General features: G+C 35.9%; 1 protein-coding gene across 2 annotated transcripts in view; it reads left to right on the top strand.

Annotated features, from left to right (window-relative positions):
• The window catches only part of ARNT (aryl hydrocarbon receptor nuclear translocator), a 42,307-nt gene that overhangs the window by 17,079 nt on the left and 7,606 nt on the right, over positions 1–17,622 (top strand). For both annotated transcript variants that reach the window (XM_054580981.1, XM_054580982.1), the window contains exons 6-14: positions 931–1,144; positions 4,088–4,301; positions 5,686–5,788; positions 7,467–7,532; positions 8,154–8,239; positions 10,893–10,969; positions 11,675–11,809; positions 13,887–13,961; positions 16,322–16,473. In XM_054580981.1, the coding sequence (XP_054436956.1) occupies positions 931–1,144; positions 4,088–4,301; positions 5,686–5,788; positions 7,467–7,532; positions 8,154–8,239; positions 10,893–10,969; positions 11,675–11,809; positions 13,887–13,961; positions 16,322–16,473 (1,122 nt within the window). The remainder of the gene's footprint in view (positions 1–930; positions 1,145–4,087; positions 4,302–5,685; positions 5,789–7,466; positions 7,533–8,153; positions 8,240–10,892; positions 10,970–11,674; positions 11,810–13,886; positions 13,962–16,321; positions 16,474–17,622) is intronic.

Raw genomic sequence — 17,622 nt, 5'->3', positions numbered from 1 at the left:
AGCAGAAATGAAGCATGCTTTTTAGTTCTCTCTTTGAGGGATCTCAGTGGAAGACACTGAGGAACTATTGAGCTTTTCAAAAACCCAATGTGAAAGTACTGGATTACTATTTTGAACAATGATATTATTCTGTCTTGATTTTGAGGATGTCAGTATTGGAGGTGTGATCTACTTACTCTGATGAAATACAAAATGTTTATTTTCAGGTCTCTTCATCCTCCTCCCTACTCCACTCCTACTCTCCAATTCATTTTATCCCAGACTGGGGACCCCATGAAGGGCCTCTAGTAGATGTTATCTTACAGTCTCTTGAGTTCAGTGCTCTGACACCACACCAAGATAAAGAAAGTAGGACTTCCTGCATTAGAGGAACAAATAAAACCTCAGAATCTTTTAGTTCTGTTGTCTAGTGTTGAGAATAAGTGGGGAGCTTAGAACAAACAATATTTTATAGATCAACAATATCTGTACTATATTACCAATTCTTGTATCAGTGGTAGAACAACATACTTGTGTTGAAAAAAATTGGTCATTTTATGTTTTCAACCTTTAAATAGAATTAGTAAACATGGAGTCAGCCAAGCTCAGATTATTTATCTCTCAGGAACTTAAGTGACTAAAATCAGAAAATCAATCATTTCTTAAAAACATTCTTTGTTCTGAGGGAGTGGTAGTTTACATAGAAGGTAAAGTTTTCAGGAGCTAGAACTGCTGGTATCTGCTTATTCTGTCTGCCTTGTTAGTTTCTATTCCATGCTTGCTCTGCATGAGAATGTTGGCAAACCCTACTCTAACTTCTGAGACTTAAGCAGTCTTAAATCCAAATACCATATTTCTTCAGCAGCGCACTTGGTATCCATATCACTCTCCGTGCTCCCAAATGTTCATATGTGACCACCTGGATGGGACTTGTCCTCTCTGTCTATGCAGGGAAAATCATAGTGAAATTGAACGACGGCGACGGAACAAGATGACAGCCTACATCACAGAATTGTCAGACATGGTACCCACCTGTAGTGCCCTGGCTCGAAAACCAGACAAGCTAACCATCTTACGCATGGCAGTTTCTCACATGAAGTCCTTGCGAGGAACTGGCAACACATCCACTGATGGCACCTACAAACCGTCTTTCCTCACTGATCAGGTCTCTGGGATGTACAACTCTGAGAGAGTCTAGAATCTGTTGAAAGTTGTTATCTTTTTGTAGTAGGTGACTATAATCCTGAATATTGGGAGTCATAGCAGAGCTGAATCTGTAGATTGTTTAAAAGACAAGAATTCAGATCTTAAGGAAAAATTCAGACCATGGGAAAATTGAGTTTTGATCCTTGGCTATAACATTTATTAGCATTGGAACAGTGAGAAGACTGGTGAAAACTATTTAGCAAACTTATAAGTATTTTAGAACTTCACTCATGACTACAGCATATAAGGTAGAAGAAGAACAGTGGAGTTACAGGGAGAATAGATGACTATGTCCAGGGAACCAGTCCTCTTCCTTGGCGATAGGATTATAGAAGATGGAATAAATTTATTTCTTCCTGAAGCAGCTTCTAGTTTTAGTGATACAAGGCATCTGAAGTCATCATTGCTTTTAGTAATGTGTTGTTATGTAATGATGTATCATGAAAAGAATCAAGAAGACAAAAACATTTCCAGACTTTCATGAACTCAGTTTGAATATGAATATGTGAGTGGCAGGATACATACATAATTGAAAAACAATAGGAAAATGCATACAGAGAAGAAAGACCTTTTTTAAAAAAACAATTTATATGGGACTAGTTACAGTATATATATATATATATATATATACAGGAGGGATGGCTAAAGTGAATGGAATGACGAGGTCTGAGTGAGGATGGTCAGCCAAGACTTCCAAGAGTAAGGAAGCCATATTCTGTTTCTATTTTAAAAATTGCACAGGGTTATTGCAGAAAAATTTGGAAAATCCAGGAAGTATAAGAAAAAAAAAATCACCTATAAAGCCACTCTTTTGGTCAAAGGATTAAAAGGAAGGAAAAGAAAAATTTGGAAAATCCAGGAAGTATAAGAAAAAAAAAATCACCTATAAAGCCACTCTTTTGGTCAAAGGATTAAAAGGAAGGAAAAGAAAATGATTTGAAAGAAAACAGTGAGAAGACTTTTCCAAATAGGATGATTAATATGAAAGCACGTATAACACAGATTTTATGTATATGAACATTGAAATAGTTAAATCAGTTTGTTTTAACAGTGCTCATACAGATACTGGCTCAACAAACTTTAGTTATACACGTCTTGTGAGCTAACCAGATGCTTGTGCTGTGAGAAATATAAAGAGTGATAAGAGATGGTTGCTGATGGAAACACACATGTAAATAAATAAATTGTAAGATAAACACAGAATCAGCTATGTAATAAAGGTACAGTAATAAGTCCTGTAGAAGTGCAAATATGAAAAACAAAGAATAGGGGAACAGTGTTATAAATTTTGGGAATAACTTGAACAATATGAGAACAAAATGTAGTGAGAGTGATTGGATTATTCAAAGAAATACAGTTTAGTATGCCTTGGGAAATGATAGTAGGAAGGTAGGCTGGGACCTGAAGATGGAATATCTATTTAGGCATAGGTTAAAGAATTAAGATTTTAATTCTTAGACAGTGGGGAACCATCAAGAAGATATTAGTAGAAGCTCTGACTGGGTAGCTTAGTTGATTAGAGCATCATCCTGGTATACCAAGGTTGCAGGATCAACTCCCCCCGCGCTGCTTCCAAATCAGGGCACATAGAAGAATCAACCAGTGAATGCATAAATGAGTGAAACTGATGTTTCTCTCTCTCAAACCAATAAATAAAAATTTAAAAAAAAACTATATTAGTAGATGTGCTAGCACTTTAAGAATGGATTGGTATAAGATGACCAAAGCAATGATGCAGTGTTGGAAAATAGAATTGATAAAACTGAGTTATTACACTCATGAGGGAGACAAGACAGATTTTTGAGACATGTAACCTGAGATAAAAGAGGTACTGTTAAGAAGGAATGCTAGAAGAGCACAAAGGATTGTTTTTTGGAAGGGGAAGTAATGACAGGTTTTGAGATGTTGAAATTGAGTTGCTGGTAGAATATCTATTAGGAAATGTTTAACAGATACTTGAAATTTAGGTCTGTTTAAAGTTCAAGAAAAAAATTAGGCAAGTTTAGAGATGCAGACTTGGATATCATTACGTAGCAGGGAGGAGTGGATGTAATTTCTCAGGGAAAGATTATGGTATAGAAAAGAGAATTTAAGATAGAACATTTGAAATTCCTGTACTTAACACTTAAAGAAAGGAAAGGGAGCCTGAAGCAGAGAAAGGACATTTAGAAAGGAAGCAAAGGTTGGAGCATGATGTCATAGAAGTTAGAGGAAAATAAAATTTAAAAGATAGAATGGACAACACTGTCAGATTATGCAGAGAGATGGAATAAAATAACAAAGAGCCAGGAAACGGGACTTGAATTGGCAGTTGGGGAGAGTTTGACTTGGCAGTTAGTAACCTCTTAAAAAAACATGAATGCTATGGTTTAAAGTGAAGATTGCAGTGGGACTGAGAAGTGAAAAATAAGAGACTAGAGCCAGTGAGTATAATGTTATTCTTAGTACACAATCTTGGCACTGAAAAAGAGAGATGAGTTGGAAAGAGTTGAGGAAAGATTTGGGTAGAATTAAGAAAAGCTGATCATATTTTTAGATCTGAGGTGCAAGAGAGAGAACCGGAATATTTGTAGAGGAAGATTGTAAAAAGAGACCAGTGTGTGATAAAGAACTCAGTTATTATTATTGGTAAGTCATTTTATTCCCTGTCTTGAGTCCTTAGGTAAAGAGGATAAGGTTGGATAATGACATAGACACACTGAAGAAATATCTATTGGAAAAAAATATGTCAGTGAAGGAAAATTACACTTAGGGTGCAAAGCTGTGGCTGTGGATCAGGTAGGAGCCAGCAGTTGCTTATGGACAGATACTTATGGTTGTAAGTGTCTTACTTCTTCCCATGAATAACAATACCTGTTTTTTCAGAGTTCAGTATTAACTTTTATTTCTTTTCTTTGGACAGGAGCTGAAACACTTGATCTTGGAGGCAGCAGATGGCTTTCTGTTTATTGTCTCATGTGAGTCAGGCCGGGTGGTATATGTCTCTGACTCAGTGACCCCTGTTCTGAACCAGCCACAGTCTGAATGGTTTGGTAGCACACTCTACGATCAGGTGCACCCAGACGATGTGGACAAACTTCGTGAGCAGCTTTCCACTTCAGAAAACACCCTGACAGGTATGAGATACGTGGATGGAAGTCTTTCTCTTTTTTTCTGAGATAGAAGTGTTCTAGCTTTTAAATTGAATTTGGCAAGGCTTCTAGAATTTCCTTCTTTAATGAATATAATCAGTTCTTTTTATTCACATGCAGAAAATATACTTTGTAGCTAGCTTATCATTAGAAACTGTTTAATTGGTGACAGTGCTCATTAAAAGTTTAGTTTAATGTTAATATTAATGTAAATAAAACAGTAAAAACAAAACTTACAATAAACATTTTCGTGTTCTGAAAGAATTATGTTGTCCATGTTTCTGTTCCATTTGTTTGGGTAGTTACCTGGTATTTTTTTCTACTCCGTTGTGTTTGGCTTTGTATTAGGTTCTATGATAATAGATTTTTATTTTAGAGGGGGAGTTATCAGTCAGTATATAAGGTGTTTTTTTGTATTTGTACTATTTTTCTGTCTTTTTTGGCTTTTGTTATCCCCCTCCCCCCACACACATTTTAATGCTATTCAGTCCTTTTGCCAGAGTTTTGTTAAAGGAAACAAGCCACATCTGCTTCTAAGCAACTTTGGAAAAATTTTAAAGTGGAAGCAGATCAAAACTAGTAATTAAAATAAAGTGGAAGCAGATCAAAACTAGTAATTAAAATAAGACCATTGTGGTCATGCTAATGTTGCTATTTGGTTTCCCCCTCTTATATTTTTAATGGATTTCATTTTTCTAGTTCTTTTTTTCTAAAAGTTGCCATTGGTTTGTATATCTTAAAGGGAGGAACAATTTTGGCTTGGGATAGATCCATATTTCTATTGCTTATAAAATTATTTTTAAACCAGTGACATTAACTCTGTATGTGTGCATTTGTGTGTGCCCACATACATATAAAAATAATTAGCCCTGGTCTGGGTGGCTCGGTGGGAGCATTGTCTCTTAACTAAAAGGCTGTGGGTTTGATTCCTGGTAGGACATGTATGATCCCCAGTCTCAGTGTGTATGGGAGGCAGCCAGTTGATGCTTCTCTCTCGAATGGGTGTTTCTTGCTCTCCCTTCCTCTCTCTCTAAATAGCAATGGGAAAAAAAAAAGTCCTCAGGTGAAGATAAAAAAGAAAATTAGACCAAACTTTGCCTCTTGCTTGCCAACGCTGTTTTCCACTCCTGCCTTCCCTTGCACAGGGTTATTTCTAGTACTGCCTTTGAACTTGAGAGTAAGATATTTTGCTGGGAATTGAGTTATTTTAGGCCTGAAAAAATCCATCCCCTCCTTAGCCTGTTCTGGTAAAAGCCGAAAGATTGAAGGTCATGTATAGGTTACATACTAACCATTGTCTTCAGTGTCTCTCCCCTTCTTCCTCATATACAAGAATGCACTCCAGGCTGCTTTTCACCTTCTTTTTCAGGGCGTATCCTTGATCTGAAGACTGGAACAGTGAAAAAGGAAGGTCAGCAGTCTTCCATGAGAATGTGTATGGGCTCGAGGAGATCATTTATTTGCCGGATGAGGTGAGTGTCAAACTGAAGGTTGTGAAGGATTCAACGTAGGAAAAATTAAGAGCTGAGAGTCTGATTTCTGGTCAGAGGAGATAAACTCTTAAATCCAAGCTCTAGTTGGATTAACTTTAACTCTCAAGACCCACATGGGTTGTAACATACAACAAAGTGTCTGTTAAGGGAACTAACACTTACTAAACCCCTCCTCTGCCAGACATTATGATTGGTGCATTATTTCTATCATCTCATTTCCCACAACTGTCCTATAGGGTAGAATTCATGGTTACTATTTTGCTGATTAAAAAAAAGACTCAAACAAATTAACTTCCCAGGATTAGATAGATAACGTCTCTCATGTGATTTTATTATCGTCCATAGCAGTCAGACTCCAAAACCAGTATTTTTGCCCCGGTAATCATGAGACAACATCCACGTATTCAGATCATTTCAGAGTTTTTATTTTTGTTTCTTGGTAGGAATTTGAGACTTTCTTATGTCTTTTAATTAGTGTTTATAAATTTTATACGGTACATTTTAGGATTCTGAAGAAAAGAATGGTGGTACTTTCTACATAGATAGAAAATAAAGTCACAAAATAATTTCAGGTTGTATAGTGGAAATTGACTTCTGAGTAGGATGTTAAGAAAGGTTTCCTGGGAAAGTTGCAAAATTGAATTGTGGCTCTGGTTTAAAGTAGCTTCAGATGCAGACTAATGGATTTGCCATTTACTGTCTTCTGAGATGCTGAGCAGAATAAATGACTACTTTGTGTTTTGACTTTATCATCTAATACTGGAAGTTATATTAGTAACAACTTCATAAAGTTATGAGGATTAAATGAGTAAAACATACATACATAAAGAGGCTAAGAACAGTGTATGGCACACGTTCTATGTAAGTTTTATCTATTATTTTAAAGAAATGAGCCCTGGCAGGTGTGGCTCAGTGGATTGAGCACTGGTCTGTGAACCAAAGGGTCGCCGGTTCCATTCCCAGTCAGGGCACATACCTAGGTTGCAGGCCAGGTCCCTGGTGGGGGGTGCATGAGAGGCAACCACACATTGATATTTCTCTCCCTGTCTTTATCCCTCCCTCCCTCTCTCTCTCAAAATAGATAAATAATTTTTTTTAAAAAAATGAGAGGAGCAAAGTAGAGAAAGGGAGAGTGTCCCAATAGGTGGACATAGCTAATGGAAAGACACAGTAGGAGCAAGATAAATAGTAACAAAATGCAGCAAATACACTGGGTTGTGGTAAAGAGTCGGCAAACTACAACTCTTTATTTGCAAATAAAGCTTTATTGGAAGAGCACCATGCCCATTTGTTTACATGTTGTCTGTAGTTGCTTTCATGCTATAGTGGCAGAGTTGACTAGTTGACACAGATTACATGGCCTACAAAGCTGAAAATATTTACCATCTGGTCCTTTACAGAATAAGTGTACTGATCCCTGATGTAGAGAATCTCCGCATTTGAAAATATGTGGGAAATTTTGACTTCAAATTCTAGGACAGTTACAAGTTTTAGAAATACCAAACCTGACTTTTTTACTCTTCCTTGTTAGGACCATTGTTAACCATTCTTTTTTCTGTCTGGTTGTATTCAGAGCCTACTATGTGGCTGTTAAAGGCTGAAAATTTCTTTGATAGTGCAGCTTAATCACTTTTAATCTCTTCCTTCATTGAAACAGGTGTGGCAACAGCTCTGTGGACCCAGTTTCGATGAATAGACTGAGCTTTCTGAGGAACAGATGCAGGTGAGATCCTAAGCAATGGAAAACCAAAGGGATGGCCAAGTACCTGTAGAGACCACCACTTCTTCAGCTGTCTTACTGTAGTACTTCTTCAGCAACCCTCACCCTCATCCCACACTTTCCAGTTACTTTATTTCTGAAAATGCTTCCCTGAATTTCTAAAGCTTCTTTTGATTATCCTGTTGAAGGAAGTTGCCTTACTACTTTACCTGCTTTCTTCCTACTTCAGTACCTTTAAGTTACTTTGCTTCGGCAAGGGTCAACAATATGGTGGTCGCCCTTGCTGGTGTGGCTTAGTTGATTAGAACATTGTTTCCACACACCAAAAGGTTAGGGGTTCAGTTCCAGCTCAGGACACATACCTAGCGGGTTTGGTCCCTGGTCAGGGTACATACAAGTGGCAACAGATCAGTGTTTTCCTCCCTCTTTCTCTGCCTTCCTCTCTATCTAAAATCAATAAACATTATAAAAAGAAAACAATATCACAGCCACTTTTGGGAAGGAAAGATCCAAGTATAGTTATCCTGTTTTCGAAACACCCAAGGAGCCTAAAGGTTCTAAGTCAGCATTATCTTTTAAGTGTTACTGGGTAGGGTTTTCTCCTCACACCTGTAATTCTTCCAGGAATGGACTTGGCTCAGTGAAGGATGGGGAACCTCACTTCGTGGTGGTCCATTGCACAGGATACATCAAGGCCTGGCCCCCAGCAGGTAGGAAAGTTGGATAATGTTTTCTCTTTTGATGCAACAGGTTCCTCAGAGTCCAAGAAAGTTAGCTAACATTTACCATGTACATGGTATATGAAATGTACTTTGGTATCAATTGTAAGAGAATAGGAAAGAAAAAGCAGACTTCTTCCCTTCCCTTACGGACTTATATTCCAGTTGATGTGATGATTACTCACACTTGAAGATGAGTCAGTGTTGGCTGTGCCACAGAATGTATTCTTTAAACATACAAATTCATAATAATGTATACTGAATACCTGTGTTCTAAATATTTGTGTATAAAAAAAGTTGACCTTGAATACAGTTAATTTGGGAAAAGCTTTCTAAAGTAGGAGCAAGACTTGAAGGGAGAAGGGGGAAATGGTTGGGTTGTAGTAACTTGTAAAAGGAATATTCTCTTCCAGAGCACAATATTCTTTGAGCAGATTAACTTTACTACAACTTGAAGTTAAACAGGCAATGTGAGAAAGGTGGGATGCTGGGACCAGCATTTAAAACCGGCTTTTCAGAATTTCCAAATTATGCAATTTTTTTACTTCTCTACTGGATGAGTATGATTTGGAAGCAAAAGCGGGTGTTGTAGGGAGACAAAAACTAAGAGAAGAGAGTCAAAGTGGTATAGTACGTATATTTTGGTAAGAGATTAAACTTTGGATTTGGAAAAACCTGGGTTTGATTCTAGCATTGTTATCTACTAGTGGTATAACCTTAGGTAAATTGCTTGACCTTTATTTAAAAAACCCTCAATTTTCTTATCTGTAATTTGGAGATATGTATCTACTATAGAGTTGTTGTGTCAATTAGATTTAATGTAAGAAAAGCACCCAGCCCAAGTGCCTGGCATATGGTAAGCATGCAATAAATGGTAGTTAAATGTAATTAACTAATTTTAAGTAGTAATGGCATTTGAACTTTTTAGTTTATATGCTTTATAAGTCATACATTTGTGGTGTACATGGTCTTTCATACTTCATGTATCTCTCAAAGCAGTTCTGTTTTCCTTGGTAAAAAGAAGATAACTACGCAGAGAGCAGAGAGAATATGCAACCTCTTTCCTTTCCACATAAAACTTTGAAACATTGGTGTCTCTTTTTTCCAAAGGACATAAATAACTATTGGTATTTGATTTAATTTCACTTTTGGTTGGTTGGTTGCTTACTTTAAGAGGCACAAGTTGGGCCCTGACTGGTGTGGCTCAGTGGATTGAGCCCCAGCCTGTAAACCAAAAAGTTGCTGATTTGGTTTCCAGTTAGGGCTTATGCCTGGGTTGCGGGCCAGGTCCCCAGTTGTGGACATGCGAGAGGCAACCGATTGAAGATTCTCTTTGACATTGATGTTTCTCTGCCTTTCTTTCTCCCTCCTTTTCCCTCTCTCTAAAAATAAATAAATAAAATCCTTTAAAAAAAAAAAAAGTCAGGTTGAGCCAGACATCCGTTCTATCTGTGATATATATGGTTACAAAATGAATGGCTGTCTCCATATGTGATTTTTAGAATATTTTGGGCAGTACCTGTATTCTGGAGTTTATTACAATTAACATGGGTAAGATACATGAATTTATATAAATACTTAAAACAGTACTTGGCATATATGGTAAATTCTACCTAGTTGTTTTACCTTTATTCTTTTTTTAATTTTTGTTTTTTTTATTTCAAGCACCTTAAAAAAGTTTTAACTAAGCAACTCTTTTCCTTTAATTTTTAAAATATTTTTCAATTCTTTTTTTAAAAAAATGTAGTTGATATACAATATTATATTAGTTTTAGGTATACAACACAATGTCACTATACAAAGTTATGACAATATTGACTATATTCCCTATGCTATGCATTATGTCCTCCTGACATTTATTTTATAACTGGGAATTTGTACCTCCTAACCCTCTCTACCTTTTTGGCTCTGCATTCCCTTTCCTCTGGCAGCCATCAGTATTTTTGTCTGTCTCTGTAAATACCTTTATCCTTATCTTTTGGCACTCTTCCCCCCCCCCCCCCAGGGGAAAAAATCCGTTTATTACTTAATTTTAAAGTTTAACATTTCTGAATATGAGCAGAAATTTAAAAGAAAAATAGTATGTTCTACAAACTAAATAATTCTCAATTGCACAAGTATAGTCTCCACCTTGGAAATGTAGATAGAGATTGCAGTAGCATTTTTCATTATTATGCCTCTTTTTGTCATTTGTTCTGTAATTCAAGCTTCAGTTTTGTTTTTTTTTTGTTTTTTTTATGAAAAAAATATTTTTTATTCTTTCAAATACATTTGTCTCTGCCTACCCCCTACCACTTTCTCTTGCTCCCTCCCTCTCTCCCTCCCTCAGCTCTTCCCCTTTGGTTTTGTCCATAAGTCCTTGCTATATGTTCCTTGACTTTCCCCTTCCCTTCCTTTTCCCCACCCCTCCCTCCTTCCCTATTATCTCTGTTGGTTTCTTTTCCTTTCAGTGTTGCTGGTCTTATTTTCCTTGCATCTTTGTATTGTTGGTTAGGTTCCACTTATAGGTGAGATCATATGGTATTTGTCTTTTTGGCACTCTTTATTGTTTTATACCTAGCCTCTTTAAATCTTTAACTATCTGACTTTGAAGGCGGTTGAGTTTGAGATCTCTATTAAATCTTTTAACTTCACCTTCCTGAAGGTGTCTCCCTCCCAGATGATGACCCAGAGGCTGGCCAGGGAAGCAAGTTTTGCCTAGTGGCCATTGGCAGACTGCAGGCAAGTGTGATTTTTTCCATGTCTGTATTATCCCTTTGTAATAGAAGAAGAAATCTCCTTCAAGACCTGTTCATGTTATTTTTCTTTTACTCTCTGAATACAAATGAATAACTCTATAAAGCTCCACGTATTTGGAGGAGTAAGGCATTCATAGTTAACATTGAGCAGAAGCTGAAGAGGATGAGAGAGGGACGGAGATCTTTTCCCCTTATTTTTTAAATATATTCAGCTTTACAATGCTGAGTTTTCTATTTTCAACTAATTTCTTTTGCCTGTACGAAAGAAGAGAGTTGTTGTTTTTTTTTTCATTTTATCATTATCATTACCTAACGAGAGAAGTGGAATTATTTTGATTCTTTTTAAAAATTTTTAAATTTTCAAAATTTGGATTCTTCTCAAAATAGATGTTTCTTGGTTACTTGGGACTTTAATTTTCTACTCTGAGTGATGAACACAGCCTCGCTAAAGATAGTTGGACTTTGGGTTAAATGAATTTTAATCTTTCTTTACAAAGTTGGTAAAGAGTACATGTGTGGTAGTGGGACAAGGCCTCTCTTGTCATTTTTTTCCTTTCTGTATGAAGTGTGAAAGTTTTGAAATTCCTAAAACTGGGAGCCTCATGTGTGTATGATGACCCTGAGGTAGTGGGAAATACATCTGTAAAGAATGGTGTCATTTTATATCACTTTGTCTCTTTACTTTCAGGTAACTAGTTCTCCCAACTGTACAGACATGAGTAATGTTTGTCAGCCAACAGAGTTTATCTCTCGACACAACATTGAGGGAATCTTCACTTTTGTGGATCACCGCTGTGTGGCTACTGTTGGCTACCAACCACAGGTGAGGAGCTGGAGCTATCGTACCACTGATACTTTGGCCTCTTGTTTCCCCTTGGCTTTGTAGAGATTATAAAATCATATAATTCCAGAGATAGCTGAACATATCAGCCCGTGGGTCAGAGCAAAATTTATTCTCAGTAGCTAAATTTATTCTCGGCTTCTTATCAAAGTTATCATTCTGTCTAGAAAAATATGGCTTCTGAAGCCAGGCGGGAGCAGCCAGTATGCATGTTTTTGTTGTTAATGATACTAATGCAGATATTGATGCAAAAGTGCTAATTTTAAGTAGTTACAATGCTGTGGCCACCTTTTGATATCAGATGAATAGTAATGCACAAATTATTATGATTTTATTTAGATTTCTTATTTAGCAAACCATGTAATTCTCTGAGTTGAGAAATAAGTCATTGTATAAACATTCAAAACTGTAGTGGCTAGGAGGGAGTTCTGGCAATGGCTGTGTGAAGAGGTTGGTAAAAAAAGAAGAGTTGGAGGATTTACATTACCTGATTGAATGACTATTATAAAGCCATTGTTACCAAGACAGCGTGGTATTAGTGCAAGGATCAATAAACCAGAGTAGAGTCTATTTTTACATGGTTGACTAATTTTAAACAAAGATGCTAAGAGAATACAGTGGGGAAAAGAAATCTTTCAAACAAATTATGATGGAACAATTGGATATTCATATGCAAAAAAGAGAGGGTGAAACTCATAAAACTTTGAGAAGAAAGGAGAAAATCTTTGGGTCTTGAGTTAGACAAGATTTCTTATATGGCACTAAAAGCATGATTCACAAAAGAAGTAAGTTGATAAATTTGATTTCATCAAAATCAAAATTTGGTCTCTTAAAAGGACAAATTAAGAAAGTGAAAATTAAAAAATTTTAATTTGAAACCAAGAAGTTGAAAAGACCAGCCACAAACTGGGAGAAAATATTTGCAAATCATATGTCTAAAAAAGGATTTATATCTAGAATATATAAAGAAATCTTAAAACTCATTACCATAGCCAATTAAAGAAAGGGCACAAGATTTGAATAGATATTTCATTTAAGAAGAAATATGAATGGCACTTAAAAAGATGTTCATCATCATTGGTCATTAGGAAAGTACAAATTAAAACCACAGTAAGATACCACTGTATGCCCACTAGAACAGCTATAATCAGGAACTGTTCTCAGTGTTACCTCAATTTTAAAAATTAAATTTAATTTTAAAATTAAAAAAGAAGTATCAGCAGGAATGTGGAGAAACTGGAACCACCATACATTGTTGGCAGGCATGTAAAGTGTCATAGACACTTTGGAAAAACATTTGGCAGTATTTTAAAAAAATTAAACATGCACTTATCCCACAGCCTAATATTTCCACTCCTGGGGAATATTAGAGAAATAACCAAGAGAAATGAAAACATTGATTCATACAAAGATTTATGCACAGGTATTCATAGCTGTATTATTTATAATAGCCAAAAAGTGAAACAGTTTAAATATCCCTTAACTAGTGAATGGGAACTCAAAGTATGGTATATCCATGTTAGAATACTGCTGAGCAATAAAAAGGAATATACTGTTGACACATACAGTAGCATAGATGAACTTCAAAAATATGTTAAGTGAAAGAAGCCAGACATAAAAGACTACATATTTTATGATTCCATTTATATGACATTTCTAGAAAAGGCAAAACTAAAGAAGCAGAAAGCAAATTGGTTGTTGGCTAGGAAATCAGGAACAGGAATTGACTATAAACAGGTACAAGGGAACTTTTGAGGGCAATGGATGTGTTCTAAAACTGGACTGTGGTAATGGTTTCACAGCTGTACACATTTACTATAGATCATTAAATTGTACACTTAGAATGAGTGAATTGTATATGTAAATTATAACCTCCAATCTGTAAAAATGCACTTAAAATTAAAGGTTCCATCTTTTGTGTCTTCTTTTTTTTTTCTTCACACTCACCTATAATCCTAGGATAAAGACAGGAGAAATAAAATCCAGGTCACCTGCTAAAGGGCCAGGAAAGTTGGATGTTCATAAAAGTGTTGATCTGACTCTTCCTTTCCTCTTTTAGGAACTCTTAGGAAAGAATATTGTAGAATTCTGTCATCCTGAAGACCAGCAGCTTCTAAGAGACAGCTTCCAACAGGTAAATTTTTTTCCTGGTTTTGGTCTGAATAATATTTTTATCTAATATCTATAATCACAATCATTCCACAAATACTTATTGTCTACCAATTAATCAAGTACTATGGCAGGCACTACAATTTTTCATACTTTAGTACTTAACCTGTCTTTTTAAGAAACAGAAAAGGATCAGTCTTTGAAACTGTTGATAATGTCCAAAGTATTTTTGTTTGGCTTTGGCTACTCACTGTCTTGAATCTAACTAGCTGCCTCTAAGGGACTGTCTTTAAAGTATTTAAAATATTCAAGGCTTTATTGAACTATGGATAGTAGAAAAATTCAGTTTACAGTTCTTTTATAGATAAATGAGAGTTGACTCTTGTTAGCTGATTCTTTACTTGTGATTTTCAGCCCTAAATCCTGAAAATGTTTGGGGAATTAGGTAGCAGTTTTTATTTTATAGTAAACTAGTTAATTTTCCTATTTGTGTCTCAGTAGTATCGTCACTGATACAATGGGTTTAATAATACTACTTAAATTCAGAGTGATGTTGGGAAGATTAAATAAGATAATGCAGTAAAGCACATAGCAATACTTCTAGAAGAAATCAGACAATGGCAATAAAAAGCCTCTGTCCCTTGAGTCCTTGGCATCACCAGTTTCAACCACTCAGCTGCAGCTCACAGGAGGATCATGTATGTGTAGTCTCAGGAAAACTATTCTGACTTCTGTCAAAATCATTCAGAGCTAAGGATGTGAACCTTCAGCATTATGAAAAGATATGCAGTATATTTTAAATCCGTGAAACTTTTTATCATTCTGATACTTTTGACCATAGAGTATAATTATCTCACTTCTGGAAAATGTTTATTCCAAAACAACTTTAATGGCCCATATATACACTCTATAATCTCAAGGTTATTATTCTGACATCAGTTGCTGCTATGATTTTAGAGTATAAAAGTAAAGGTGCTTTTTAATGTGGAGTCTATGGGTGCTTGCTTAGTTGATGCTCTCCAGATTTTGGTGTTTCTTAAGTCTAGATGGATTTCTGTTTCTTTTCAGTATATTAATTTAGGTATTTTTTTCCATTGAAGCTTGTGTTTCTTTTTCCCCCCACTTTGGTTACTTCAGTACTTTGTTACACACTTGATTTGAAAAAGTTTTAGACATACATTTAAAATACGCCTTTTTATTATTGCTAAGTGAAGTGTGTCCCATTTCCTGCTATAATTATTTCTTAATTAATTATTGCCACACTCATCAGCCTAAACATAAATGTTATCACTTAGTTTTTCTTGAAAAAACTTTGTGTAGGTATTTTTAAAATTAACGTATTTATATTTTAACCCTCATATGAGGACATGCTTATTAATTTTAGAGAGAGAGGGAGAGGAACACTGATGTGAGAGAGAAATTTTAATCAGTTACCTCTTGCACTAGACTGAACCCGCAACTTAGGCATGTGCCTGGACCAGGAACCAAACCCATGCATGACCTTTCAATTTATGGGACAAAGCTCCAACCAACTGGGTCACACTGGCCAGGGCTAAAGTGTAGATATTTTGAAGTACTGGGCTTATACTTCACTGGAATAGATATGTACAGCAATAAGCAGGTTTTCAAACCCAGTAGTTTGTTCATTGTATATATATTATACAGTGAGTACATTTAAGTTTTAAAGGCAAGTGTTCACCTCACACTTCTTTTTTATCATGTTAAATAAATGTTGATGTTCTTAAAAGAAAAAGCACAAAGGTTGACTTATAGAAACTACAAAATAAATGTTAGCTGCTAATATTTTTGTGTTGTTAGGGAGAAAAGGTCAAAGTTTCTTTTCTATTCTATTAGATGGGAAACTAACCTAAAATCACTTTCTTTTGAAAAACTAAAGCAAAATAAGACTAAAGCCAATTTAGTCTTTATTTATAGAAACTTCCATGGGTGTTGTGATACTAAAAATTCTCAGATTTGGGGGGAAAGCTGGAGCTAAGGAGCAACCTGTAAGTTACATTCAATGTCATTAAACTTGTAAATTCCTAGTGTAGACTTGTAAAGCTAGGTCAGCACTATCTTTAAGAGGCTTTCTAAGGGAAGTGGAGACTATAGTGTTTTCTCTCCTGAAAATAATTGTTATTCCTTTTTGACTTTGATTAGAGAGGTCAGATAGCTTGGGACTCTGGGAGGAAACATGGGAAATAGATCCCCTAATTATTTAGTCACTTGTTTTCACTCATGTTGTTTTGTTGGTAACATTGAAAGAGACTGACACTTTAAGGACAGTGATACAGAATCTTAGGATTGTAGAGTGGGAATTTTAGTTTTTAATTTTATGAAGATTATTTTTTGTAGGTTTCACTGATAGTATGAGAACTTTTTCAGGTGGTGAAATTAAAAGGCCAGGTGCTGTCTGTCATGTTCCGGTTCCGGTCCAAGAATCGAGAATGGCTCTGGATGAGAACCAGCTCCTTTACTTTCCAGAACCCTTACTCAGATGAAATTGAGTACATCATCTGTACCAACACCAATGTGAAGTATGTACCATAAAGGCCTTTTCCAACTGTTGGATTTCTACGTGGCCAAATCTACTTACCTCCTTCTCATCTACTTTTCTAGTAGTAAATACCATTAGTTTGAAGTTCCTCATCTTCCAGCGTCTTAAAATTTGGGTAGTTCATCCAGATAGAGTAAGATTTTAACAAACAATACTTTTTAGACTAGGTTCTGAGATGTGAAGTGTTTGTATTTCAATTTTACTTTTCAAACCTTTCTAATATGGCAGGATTTTTCTCTAGAGCAGGTATCTGCAGACCCTTTCTATAAAAGGCCAGCTCCTAAATATTTTAAAGACTTTGTGGGGCATACGATCGCTGTTACAACTACTCACACTGCTGTTACAGCATAAAAGTAGTCCTAGACAAATAAAATGAACAAAGATATCTATGTCCCACTAAATTTTTGTTTATAAAAACAGGCAATGGGCTAGATTTGGCAAATGGACCATAGTTTGCTAGAGAATAGCCCCATCCATTTTTTTGTTAGTCTCTGTTTCTCCTATTCCTTGGTTTCATTCTGTTGGAGCTTTCTCTCTCAGCTTTGTAGAAAACAGTTTTATTCAGGTAGATTTCACATGCCATATAGTTCACCCATTTAAAGTGTACATTTTTTTATAAGTATGTCACAGGTGGGGTGGCAGAGGGTAGGTGGAAGAAGGTATGGGGGTAAATGGCAATGGAAAAAATACAACTAACTAAATAAAGTATGTCACAAGGTTGTGCAGCTATTACCACAATCAAATTTCATTCCCACTAAAAGAAATTCTGTACTTACTAAGTCACCTCCCCAAGGCCCCATACAGCAACTACTCTACTCTGGCTCTATAAATTTGCCCATTCTAATTTATTTTTATTTATATGTGTGTGTGTGTACATATATATATGTAAAAATTTTATTTATAGAGAGAGGGGGAAGAGAGGGAAAGAAACATTGATCAGTTGCCTCTTGCATGTGGGGACCTGGCCTACAACCCAGGCATGTGCACTGTGGGAATCGAACCCAGCAACCTTTCGGTTCACAGGCCTTTGCTCAATCCACTGAGCCTCACCAGCGAGGGCATATTTGCCTATTCTAGCTAAATGTTTCATATAAATGGAATCATACAATATATGGTTCCTTTGTTACTG

This window comes from Pteronotus mesoamericanus, unplaced genomic scaffold, assembly GCF_021234165.1.
Source record: "Pteronotus mesoamericanus isolate MK-2021 breed Mesoamerican mustached bat unplaced genomic scaffold, CSHL_Meso_final contig_647, whole genome shotgun sequence".
NCBI lineage: Eukaryota > Metazoa > Chordata > Mammalia > Chiroptera > Mormoopidae > Pteronotus > Pteronotus mesoamericanus.
This window is presented reverse-complemented; position numbering and strand designations above follow the sequence as displayed.